Here is a 12,686-nt window from a genome sequence, read left to right on the forward strand (position 1 = left end):
CACAACTCAGTCTGTACAAATAAAGCAGCAACCTGAAAAATGAAGCAAACACAGAAACGCCAAAAACTGCAGTTCTTTGAATGGCCACTTGAAGCTGGCTCCAAAAGTGACTCAGTCCCCATAGACTCCCATGTTAAAATGCCCATTACAGTAGAAATAAACATGTTTAAAGCTTGATGCAAAAAACTGTTTTGGTGTCTATAGCTAATTTCCCCCTTCATAACAACTTTTATATAACTCATCCATTTAAAGTTTATTAAGGTCTAACACTACGCATGATTGAGGCCACGGCTGCTTTGACTGACAGGTGGGTGCTGTCACAGTTGGCTAGCTGCTCGGTGGCTAGCCAGTAGCTGTCTGCTAGGCGCCACCTCAGCTAATTTGAGTGGTGGTGCCTTTTGGAGAAATTTTCATACAAATGCCAAACAGATTATATGACTTGTGCGGTTAATTAACCAACAAAACGTGAGGAAGGTGAGTTTGAACCTGTTTTATGATCTGGATGTGTGGGGTTTGATTGAAAAGGGGAGGCAACAAGGGTCTCATAAAAGACACTATTGTGGTGCTTTATGGGAAATGTAGGATTCAGTGTTTCTGGAGCATTACCCATTCTAGGGACGAAAAGTAAAAATATCTTGACTTCTACTGCTTTGATTTTAACCATTCTTTTTTCAGCCTGTCTCTGATGAGCCCCCAAACTTTACAGAAAGTTCACTGGTGTAACCCTTTAAGGGCAAATTTGAAGAAATAATATGCTATATGCATGTTTCAATACTATATGTGCATGCATTTGTACTCACTCCTGGGCTCACGTGGTCCGTCCACGGTGACCTTTATGGCTCGGTGGTAAGTGGCCACTTGTGGTGGGTTGGTGAATACTGTGATTGTCAGCGTGAAGCTCTTGCCTGTGGTGACATCAAACAACATCAAATGACATGCCATCTGCAGAGACAATGACCTGCATTCATTGCTAAACCATCCCTTAGTCACAAGTGTGGTTGTGATCACATAATAGCCAATACAAACTGGGAAAAATCGACTTTAAGAGGATTAACGACAGACAACATGTTTGAGGGGGTCTATTTAGGTTCTTTGGCAAAGCCTAAATGGAAGATTGACTGGAGGAGCCAGTATCTTGTTATCCAGAATTTCTCCCTGTCTAATGCAGTGTGAGTGGGCGAGAGGCATTTTAATAGTCACTTCCTTTCTCAATAATCCCCAGCAGTTGCTGCCTTGGGGTTGAGTGTGTGTCTGTGCAAATGCCTATGTGCGTATGTGCATGCACGAGGAATGCGATGAATCAGAGCGCAACAGCCAAGTCAGCAGCAGCACTAAAGTCTGAGGTATGCAGGCGCATCTCGTAACCATGACTACACACAGGAAACAGGAAGTGGGGGCAGGTAGCTGCAGCAACTCATCGGAGCAGCTGTCCATTCAGTAGCAGCCATCTACCCGTGCGTGTCCTCCCTTCTTCCGTTCCACGCTGCAGCTCACTATAAACATGCCTTTCAAAGCGGTGATAAGCAGATCACAGATGCAACAGGTGTCCCACATACCTGGTTTGGGGGGCATGTGGGTGAAGCAGAGCTCGTGATCTATGATAAAAGTGGGACACTTAGTGCATCACTTCCCTGTACTCCCTGCCATCATCGCTGCTGTCAACTGTTACCTGCGCCCTCATTTGGCCTTAGTGTCAGCACTATTAAGTCTAATGATGTTATCAACAGTATCCGATTACTCTCTGTTAACTGTCCTATCCACCCATGCAGTCATCATACAGTGGCACCATTTCAGCCATGTAACTATCAATCTTTGTCCATCTCTGCTGGCTCTCCCTGCTGCTCTATACACGCCTTTTATCTAACCGCCTATCAGTTCGCTCTGCTTGTACTTAGCTCTGTCATTGCTGGGTATTCATTTCAGACACCTCGTAGTCTGATCTCCCCTGGCTCCTCTGTCACTTCCTGTGGCTATATTCTGTGTCACAGTGAATGGACGCCTGTAAGGTCTCTGTGGCAACAGGTCCAGCGACCATGCCTCTCTATACTTTGTCACCCCTTTTCCTTCTTGCCTTTTTGACAGCTACAAGAGAGAAGGAAACTGAGAAGACAAGTCACTGGTAGAGCTGCTGACAGCTCTTAACACCACCAACTTATCTTAGGTTGACAATCCATAACAAAGTATTCCCAGAAAGTTAGCAGATGGTAAAACGAGAGCAAGAGCACATCCTCAGTGCCAAATTTGACATCATAAATAAGATGACTCAGTAACAACACGGTAAATGATGCAAAGAGTTGCTTTAGTGATGCCAAATATTCAGGGAATGCCATTTGACCCAAAAACAGTGTACCTCTGCCTCACTGTCTAACAGCCTGAAGATATATGCAGAGAGTGATCGGCTGTGGGGCTGTAGCACCACCCACCATGTTTAAAAGCCTGGCCGGAGCTGGGTCATGTCAGGTGAACATAAAGACTCACTCCTTGTTAACAGACTGACACACATCCCATCTTTGTCCAAAGAGGGAAGATCTTAAGTAGGAGACAGTGGCATTTACGAAGCTCGTCTGTCTCCCCTGGGTTAAAAGATTTCAAAAATTGAATTAAAGGCCCCTCATTTTAAAGCAAAGAGAGTGGCAGCAACATGATTCACCACTCAGACTTTAGGAGACGGGCGGTGGGATTTCAGCCCGGAGTTAGAGAGATCATTATGTGGTTGCCACGTAGGGAATGTGACCACTAATCCACACCACTGAACCTAATAGCTCAGACTGAGTAGTAGTAGTGTACGTGGAGAGGAGCAAAGACAGTTTCGGGTCTCACCTCTGCCACTGCGGCCCACGAAGCGAAGGTCGTTGAAACGTGCTACCTGGTTCTTCATCACACCTGAGGCGTTCCGCAGCTCGGCGGAGTAGTTCTCATCGTTCCCTGCCATTACTGTGACAACAGTCCCGTCAGGTATGTCTCCCAGAGCGACCACCTATCGGGACGCACAAAGGTCAAAGGTCAGAGATTTAGGAACTATTTTGAGCAATATTCTGAAAGAATACACACATTTTACGCCCTTGTCCTGTGGCCAAGAATTGATCAAATATAACTTCCATTCACAATATGCTACAAATAATTCTCTCCCTCTGTTCATAGTTGAAGAAAATTTGAAAAAATGATTATTGAAGAAAATTTAATAAAGGAATTCTGTTAGTTTAAAAGCCAAAAGCTGAGTGAAATCAAACATTGCTTTCACTGGTAAAAGAATTCATCGAACTAATCTGACAGACTTGTTTCACATCATGCCACCCTCCACCAAACGATGTTGATAAATGTATCTAATTTCATTCTCTTGAAGCTGTTTGATCATGATGAATGTGATTATGTGAATCACTTATCAAATACTTAATGCTTGCAAAGTCTTATAAACAAAAGCAGCAAGACCTCGTGTTATCATTTAGATTCCTGGATGCAGATAAAAGAGCATGAGTAGGTCTACAGAGCAGAAATAATTACAGAGACATAGTAATAAGAACCGTAAAAAACACATATATTTTAAAATGTGTCATATTTGATTTGGAGCCAGCACTACAGCTACAAACTTCCTCTCTGGTGTGTCTTTGATCCATCCTTTAAATAATTTCTGTCAAGTAATTAATAGGGCCTTTCCTGTGAAATATCATGGGAGACTGTAGAAGCCTAAAATATATAAACAATTACTTTTTACTGCATCTTAAAATAAATCTTTTTTCCTGTCACTGCTCATTAAAAGTCCTGTAAAACTCAACATGAGAAGACTAATTACAATAATGTAGTATAATCATCAGTAATAGTTTCAATTACAATTGACCATAGTGTGGTTGTAACATGCTGTTATATATTTTTAACAATTTTTTTAACATATAAGAATGATTGCCTAATAAAGAAAATTGTAATTATTCATCATGAAAACAAAGCTTTCTGATTATGTCATTATTATTAACTAATTGGGAGGCTTTTTAAATGAGCCATAATATTATAGTTTACTATATTAACTGGTTATTGGCAATAAATAAAATGTAGTTTTGGTTTTTATACAAAATGTGAAAAGTAAACAATATGAACATGTGATTCCTTCCCCTCTTTTACATGTGGATACATTTAACATTTTTTTCTGGCCTTTTAAATATCACCTCTCCTTAATGCTTGGTCATTTTAAAATGCATTCTCTAAATATGTTTTGTTTGTGAGGAGACATTAAAAACTCCCAGATCACACTGCAGCTAAATTGGTTAACTTTGTTATCTAAAATTTACAATAAAAACAAACAGTATGTTTTAAGAAACTGTGATAAACATAGGTGATAAAAAGTCAAATGTGACACAAGGGAAATAAACGCAACAAAAAATGGAATAAAAAATGTGAAATTCACTTCATCAAACATTATGAAATGAATTTCAATTGCATTGAAAGTGGGTTCACGCTTTTTAAAAATCAGTTCTTGGCTCATTTAGTGGTTGTTTACCCTACATTGAAGACGACTCACACCGCAGTTTACCCACCTTTTAATTTAGCTTCACATAACTGAGTCGGGACTCACCTTAAAGGCGACAGGCAGCGTCTTGTTGCACCGCCAGTGGGAGGGCAGGACCGAGCAGAGAAAGTTGGGGCTGTCGGTCCGGACCAGCTCGGCCGGGTGGTCGGCGATTATCTCGGCCATGCTGCGGTTTTCGTGGGGACGCAGTCTTGGCACCGCTGCCGCTGCGTCCGGCTGCCCGCCTGGTGAGCTCACATCGTTCATCTTCCCTGGGACCGGCTGGAGGCTACTGGACGGCGGACTGAACCTCCGACTGGCGCTGGGATCTACGGGAATTCGCATCACAACAGCGTGGATTATCAGAAAAGGCACCAAAAGCTCTCCAGCTCCTGTCTTTCTCTTTCTCTCTCTCACACACTCAGGGAGAGAAACTCAGAGTGTGCGCCGCTGCTCGCTGAACCTCAGCGCGTCTGCCAATGGAAAATGGGACTTGGTGAGCGAACACCGCGTTTCAAATCCCTCTCCACTACAAACTTTAGTGGGCGCCTTCAAACGACATAAAATATACTTCTCCGGCAAGAAAAACAACCCTTGAAAACTTGATGATGTTTTAAATGACAAGTTCTGTTTTTCAAGCTTCTCGGTGGAAGCGTCCATGCGCCATAACGCAGGCGTAGCTGCTCATGTGTGGATATAAATAACATCAAATAAATGTCCGAGCGCGTAATAGGCTATAGAGTTACAAAAAACAGAAGCGGCTCTAAAACGAACAGCCGACCCAGATGCTCAAAAAAGTTTTTGTCTGTCTTCCTTGAGTGAGTCAAAGTCAAAGCACTGCTCCAGGTGCGTCATTGAAGTCTTTGTGCCAAACTGAAAGACTCCCTGAAAGCCCGCAGGCTATGTACACACAAAAAAAAGTTTTCAAAGTCAAAGGGATAAGCTTTAACAATACTTAACAGCGCTATTTATAACCCCGCAACGCCTGCACATTGTACTTATTTTTCCATAAAGTCTCTCTGTCGAGCCGCAGGTTTTGTATATAGGGTTAAAAAGGTTGATGAATCGAGAGAGAAAAAAAAAAAGATCGCCGATGAGGTGAAGGAGGCGGAAAAACGAATCCCGTTTTTGAAGCCGTAAATGTGGTTAGTGTTTGGAGGTCGGGGTTTCCCGTGCTCAGGCTTTTTGTGGTTTATATAGCTCAAGCGCACAGCAATTATTGCACTGATGCGACTCCAACACGTGGTGTCTGGAGTCAGATCCATTCCCTCAGCCATAATCTATCACGCCTATATAGACGACCGGACAGGTCTCCGTGTAACGTCTATACCTTAAGGACACACACGGGGCTGCGTCTCATCCCCCTGATCCCTACTTTTATTCACAGTGAGGGCTTTAACACAGCCTGCTGTACATACCGACATGTTACCGCTCTCCTTGACCATCCGTGCGCTGCTAACTCTGGAGGTGGTCATTTCCAGTCAGTGTACACGCATCAGTCCATCAGTCCGTGTTGTGTTACCACTATATCCTGACAATATGCAGCTTACTGAGAGCGTTCAGACAGCCGAGCCCGGGTGAGCAGTGAGTTACACTCCATAAGGTAGGAGTGAGTGAGTCACCGGAGAGCGGTGAGTCAGGTAGAGGCGCAGGAATAGAGTTTCACTCGGTCGCAGGGGAGAGCTGTTGTGCAGGTGTACAGGTATTCTACTTTAACACGGGGCTTGAATTTGTGTCCATCCACCCATGTGGTCGCTTCTTGTTAACCGACTGCGCCTTTCAGTTATGTAAAATCCTGTTTCACAATTAGTTCCAGCTCATACAGTTTGTTAAAATTATTACATGGGTGCAGTTTCATTACATGTAAACCAAACATAACGGGGTCAGGGTTAGGGTTAGGGTTAGGGTTAGGGTTTGGAAAGTGCGTAATTACGCACGACTTTTCATATGCATATCTCAAAATGACGGAGGTGAAATGATTAATCACATTAACTGCACTTAGGCACAAATTTTAGCTACTTGACATTTCCATTTCATGCTCCACCTCTACTCCACTAAGAATGTACTTTTTAAAAAAACAAACTCCACTACATATATGACAGCTGTAGTTACTTCACAGATTAAGATTTATCATATAAAACATATGATCAATTTATAACATCATCATTTATATCATGCATTATTATATATTCAACCACCCAACAGTGTATAAAATTGTTCAAATCAGCAACTACAACAATAAAATGCTGCTTTCACATTAATACACCAGTAATAATCATACAACAATATGATATAAGTACTTTACTTTCAATAGCTTCAATAGCTTTCATTAGCTATACTTTAATTACATTTTGCTGATAATACTTTCACACTTTTACTTATGTAATATTTTCAATGCAGGTAATGTGGTATGACTTTTACTTAAATAAAGCATCTGAATACTTCTTCCACAACTGCAAAATAAGAGATGCAAAAATATTTTTCCTGCAGATTAATCTTTTTTCAAAACAAGGAAAAAAAAAAATCACATCCTAATAAAAATCTTATTTTAAAAAGCATCAATAGCCCCTTTACACACTTACATAATAAAAACTTTCTACCTTGAGTGAAAAATCTATTCAGATAAAATAATAAAAAAGATTTTATGCTTTGATTTTAGGGCTGAAAGGTCCAATATTCAGAGTGGATGCTGCTCTGAAGGCAGTCAGTGAGAAGGCCTGCTTCTTCTGCCCCTCCTGTGTCTACTGTAGAGGGCATCATCTACCCTCCCTGAGTGCTCCTAGAGGCTTCAGTATCTCAGCTGACTCTCATCACCCACCCCACCCTCTGTCCTGATTATCCATCAGTCTCCCAATGTGTGTTTCTGAGTGCCACATCACACAACAGCATTTGTGCTGCTACCCTTTATTCCTTTTTCAGGCTTTTATTGCAGCGTCTTTAAGACAAAGGCCTTTGATACTCTGGGCCTGCTTCAAAATAAAAGTGACTACTGGGAGGCACAGCTGTCTGGCTTTTCGGATCCTGTCAGGGCTTTTGCTGCTTATTTTTATGCTGTAAAGCTGGATATAGCACTATACATTTTACAATAAGACAAAGGAGGTTTACTTGCAGCACTTCAGCCCAAGCACTTAACTTGACTTCTTTTGTTTCATAGTATGTATGTACGTGGGTGTGCACATGCATACATGTCTGTTAGCATATGTGTGTGTGTGTGTGTGTGTGTGTGTGTGTGTGTGTGTGTGTGTGTGTGTGTGAGGATGTGGGAGGGATATATATAAAGTCTGAAAGCACTGACACGCATCTGGCACCTCGTCATGTGGACAGGGAGGGAAAAAAAAAAAAGAGTGATTGAGTTACACTTCCCCTCCGTGTGCCCCAAACACCAGAAATATGGTTCACATTGTCCAACATTCTCAAAGATCAACTAACAACTCATGGATGAATAAATGTGAATAGTAGTAATTAAATCTGTAATAGTGATAAACATGGCCTTGCAGGGACCGTGAAGCCAGTTATTCCAACAGAGTTAAGTTTCAGCTCTGATAGTATCATTTTTTTTCAGCGCTCAATACATTTGGGGTAATGTGGAAAACATCCTTAATGTTGTAGTGGAATCTAATTTAGGAAATGTTAGGGTTGAAATAATAACTAACTCTGGGTCAATTTCACACAATCAATTTGGTCAGCTTAAACATTTTGAATGCGTATGTGTTTGAATTTGTTTTTGTTCAGATTTAAAATTGATTTTCTCACAGTTTCTTTGTGACATTTACGAACATCAATCGGTCATTACTTACATTTCACATCCCCAGTCAGCTTACACTTTTTTAAGTCCAACTAATCATTCTTTTTTTTTGTACCCTGTTATTGTCCCATCAGAGGCAGCAGCAGAGAGAACCTCTTGATTTTCCCAGCCCAATCCCAGGCCCCAAACGCCCCCAAAACCCCCCCACACCCTGGTGTAGTCGTGACTTAAACCCTGACAAGCCCGGCTCATCAAAGAATGTTTGTCCCATCTGACTCCGCTTTGCCTCCCTGCTGTACGTCCAGCATCTGTCTTCCAGTTCCCTAAAGGATACGGCCCGTATTCAAACACTAAGGCCTGCTGTCTGGCTCTCTGTCATCCAGAGGTGTAGGGCAACCTCTGAGTTTAAAATCCACTGTTTGATGTCCTGGAGATGTGAGGGAGACAGCGGGGAAGGCGTTAATGTGCCAGAATACGCTGTTCAATCAAAAAATACCACTTCCACCGCTGCAATGTCCTGGATTTAACCCAGCCAGAAATTGACTTCTGATTAAAATTCAGTGCTGGAACTTTCGTGCAGTATTAGACTTTAAGGACATTTGACTGATCCTGCTCAGTATTACCAGACTTAATATTACGTAGTAATGAATCTAGCGTAAGCTGTTCATTCAGTGCGGCTGCTGCTCGCCTGGTGCACAGCTGGATCGTCTCTTTCAGCTCTGGTATTATTCATCTACTGTGTTACACTGGCTTGGAGTCATTGCACAGTAGGAGAAGTCACTAACAGTGAAGAACCACAGTATACCACATTGAGCCGGATGTGCGTTTTATGATTTATGGTAATATTGTATTTCTGCTGCTCAGTTTCAATTATTTGTTTTCAATAAAAATCAAACTCAGCTGACACTCTTGACTAATTTTCCTGTCGAGATATCAAGCATGTAATAAAAGTTTCTGTTCTCATTCCCACTTGGAATGACAAAGACTGTGTGAACCACTAATATGTACACACACACGCGCTGTCTGTAATGTTGTCAGCAAGCTAACCATGCACAATCTCTCTCTGTCAGCTTTTTTACGTCTCTTTTGCTCTTTGACATTCACAGAAACACACATGTTAGAAACCCACTTATATTCATTATTAACAACACCTCATTAAAAAAGATTACAGGACACAAGAGCTCAGTGTTGATGCATCCGCAGGCCGATGCAACAGTTTAAGCAGGACACACCCAAAGCACACTTTAACTTTTATAGAAAAATAATAAAAACACTGGTGAGAAACATTACTGTCTCTCCACACCACTCGTCCTCTTTCCTTCTCTTTTTCATAAGCACATGCTCTCATCATTCAAGAGGAAAAGTACAGCCACTTAAGACTCAGGATTAAGGCTCCATTTCACAGTGGTGCATTTTTCAAGACACTTAATTATAGCTTTCTAGAGGAGGGCTGTGACGAGGCCCAGGTCTTTTCAGCACTAACGGGATGTTTCCATGTTTGGCAGCTCACCAGCCAACCGGCTTGCCAGCTAACCAATCAGCAAGCCCACCAGGCTAGGCAGCAAAACCAGCCAAATATCCAGTCTACTAGCCAATCAACCGAACCAACCAAGAGAACAGACACGCGGCCGCAAATCTGGCCTGCCAGTCAGTTAGGTAGACTTCAGCTGATAGCCGGCCAACCGGGCATGTCAATTAGTTGAACCAGTTAGCCAGCAGAGGATGACGACAGGCAGAAACTTTACTCCTCGTGACCTCATCGATACAACCTCACCGCCTCACATCCACACACTGATCCCAGATCACAGCTAAGCCTTTAATGACTGTTTGTCACCGAGCCTGTGACATCACCATGAACTGTTAGGACCAGGATGGCACGTTCTGCGGTGTGTGTGTGTGTGTGTGTGTCTCAGGGTAACAATTTTGAGGGAGGCTTATCCAAGTTTTGTATTAGACGTTGAGACAGCTGTGGGGGGGGAGGGGGGGCTGTGCCTTTAGAATTAAATGTATTTATACTGCAGCATTAAGAGACGCAGAAAGAGTTTGTCTGATATTTCACTCTGTTCTTTAAATGGCAGGGAGCAGCATGGAAAGAGATGGAGACATGGAGGGGGCGGCTGCTCACTGCTTGTGGCAGGAGGGTAGAAAGGGAGGCAGGGAGGGAGAGAGGGAGGGAGGGAGGAGGGGTATAAAGACAATTTCCTCTCTGCTCTTATTGCTCTGACTGTCTGCCGCCTACCGCCTTCATGGAGGTCCCTAATTGAGATCACTTGTACTTAAAAATAGGAACAAAAAAGGAACTTCTGTGGGCTGGGAGATGGAGAGGAGAAAATAAAGCAGTAATATGTGACGAAGGCTGCCATTAAAGAGTCCCAATGATAGATCTGAGCGACTGGGGCAGAGAGCTGAGAACTCTTTCTGTGTCTGCCAGGGAACCTTCAGATGTTGACGTGTCACACACCACCTGCTGTCACAGCACTAAAACTGTGCATGTGTAGGAGAGTATTTGTAGATTTTGTGTGTGTGTGTGTGTTGGTGGGTGTGTGGCTCTTTGATGGGGAAGGGTGACAGTGCCCGGGGATGAGGCCAGAAACATGCCAAGAAGAGGGAGTTCAGTTTTTCCACTTTTGTATGCAACTGTGTGTATATGTTACAGTTTCTCTTTACATCACTGCAACAAAATATCTTTACAGTCATCAGGCATATTTGGCTGAACCACTCTATGCAGCCTTTGTGTCATTAGCTATGCTATTATTAGCCCTTCACTTTAATTCAAGCGTTCCACCAATCAAACCCTCCCTGGAACAGCCTTTCCCCGACTTGGTCCCAGAGTGTCCCTAAGGCGTGCTGGTTTTCCCTTCAAAACATCTATCACTCAATCAGGTCTGATCGTGCTATTAATCAAACAATGAGCCCCCCTCCTTGGAGACTAGTTTGAAGGATTGGCTTGAAGGAAACGCAGCGTATCCAGGAGTGGTACCGGACCACGGCTGGGAACAGGAACCCTGTAAAGAGCGTTTTTCTTGGACTGAGACCCTCTGTAGGTGCTAAAGACAATACAGACACTCGGGCTAGGCCAACATTCCACTTTACACTTTTCCCTTCCTCTGTGTATTTCACTGGTCTACTTCCCCTCTGCAAACTAGCCGGCGAGTATCAAAATATTTATAGTACATCTGCAAGACATGCTGTTCTCATGTATCCAGGACCGTTAAGCCCTGTGTTCATTATGCGAGGTAAAACTAATACCAGATTTATAGGGGGAGATTTCTCTCTGTTCTGCCTGTCCTTGTAGTACCATTGAGGATGATTTATGTGAGGTAAGGAGGCACAGGCGAGATAGATAGAGTGACTACACGGCGAGAGACAAACAGGCAACGGCCCAGACTAGCACTCGCAGGGGGGCTATCGGCTATCACTTGCCCGTTTCCACTGCCCCTGTTTCGAGACTGGAGGAAGGTGAGGAAGAACGGGCAGCGGCTGGAGACAGGGAGGGAAAGGAAGGAGACGGGAGGCGAGGATATATGTATGTACATGCATGGAGCCTGGGTGGAGGAATGTCCAGGTGCACTGGGTCCAAATCGATGTAAGCGGCAGTAGAGGAGGAACAGATGGAGGGAAAAAAAGTCTGTCATGGATGCTCAATTGCACACAGACATAAACATTTAACCAAAGACAGAGTAAACTCACGCCTGGAAATATACCATATACATTTTTTGTCTTGAAGCATTCAAATGTATTAAATATACAATCTGTTTTGCTTGGCCATCTTCACAGAATGGGTATCATGAATGGCTTTTACTGAACGTAAAGTGAGCCGCTGTCAAAAAAGTTTGTGTTTCGGCTCCATTTCTGGGGGGCAATCAACATCAAATCTGTCAGTCAGTCAAGTGAATATGTCCAGCATTGAGACAGCAGCCAATCAGATAAACAGGAAATGAAAAAACAGTACTGGCCAGGCACCACAAGCAGCCACAGGACTGGGCGTGTATCAAGCAGCAGCACTCAACTTCCGAGGGTTTGGATCTTGCTCTCTTTCTCTTTTTCCTGCTCTCTTCCTGATCACAGTCCAGCTCGGAGTCACTCCAAAACACCGAGCCTGAACTCTGCAACCTGGAGCCATACATATTAGATCAAATTCCAAACCATTCAGATGTCAAAACGGCCCCGGGAAGCCTGGGCTCGTGAACATTTTCAGAGGCCTTACATGTAGCATCTGATGCTCCGTGCGCTGAACGAGTTAACAAATTAAGTTGTGAGTGTCACGGCTGATGCAGCTCACTCAGAGATGGACCTTTGCCTAAAACCTTTTGCCTGAAGCCTGTAATTACACTGTGCCTATAAGGCCACTGGTCAGGAATGACTCACAACAAAGTGGGGGTGTGGAGGGGGAGAAAAGAGACGGATGGATGGAGTTCACTTTCATAGCTTCCAGCCTGTCCT

General features: G+C 43.3%; 1 protein-coding gene and 1 long non-coding RNA gene across 7 annotated transcripts in view; one reads left to right on the forward strand and one right to left on the reverse strand.

Moving 5' to 3' along the window:
* runx2b (RUNX family transcription factor 2b) overlaps window positions 1–12,686 on the reverse strand; it is a 115,762-nt gene that overhangs the window by 18,939 nt on the left and 84,137 nt on the right. For all 6 annotated transcript variants that reach the window (XM_071478746.1, XM_071478743.1, XM_071478745.1 and 3 more), the window contains 3 exons: window positions 4,565–4,827; window positions 2,821–2,977; window positions 801–905 (listed from right to left, as the gene is read on the reverse strand). In XM_071478746.1, the coding sequence (XP_071334847.1) occupies window positions 801–905; window positions 2,821–2,977; window positions 4,565–4,827 (525 nt within the window). The remainder of the gene's footprint in view (window positions 1–800; window positions 906–2,820; window positions 2,978–4,564; window positions 4,828–12,686) is intronic.
* Window positions 4,820–7,493, forward strand: LOC139621847 (uncharacterized). Its single transcript, XR_011691098.1, has 2 exons — window positions 4,820–4,994; window positions 7,158–7,493. It is a non-coding gene; the product is annotated as an uncharacterized lncRNA (long non-coding RNA).

The sequence above is a fragment of the Trachinotus anak genome, unplaced genomic scaffold (genome assembly GCF_046630095.1).
Source record: "Trachinotus anak isolate AG129_WGS33_773 ecotype Australia unplaced genomic scaffold, CSIRO_AGI_Tana_v1 ptg000005l, whole genome shotgun sequence".
NCBI lineage: Eukaryota > Metazoa > Chordata > Actinopteri > Carangiformes > Carangidae > Trachinotus > Trachinotus anak.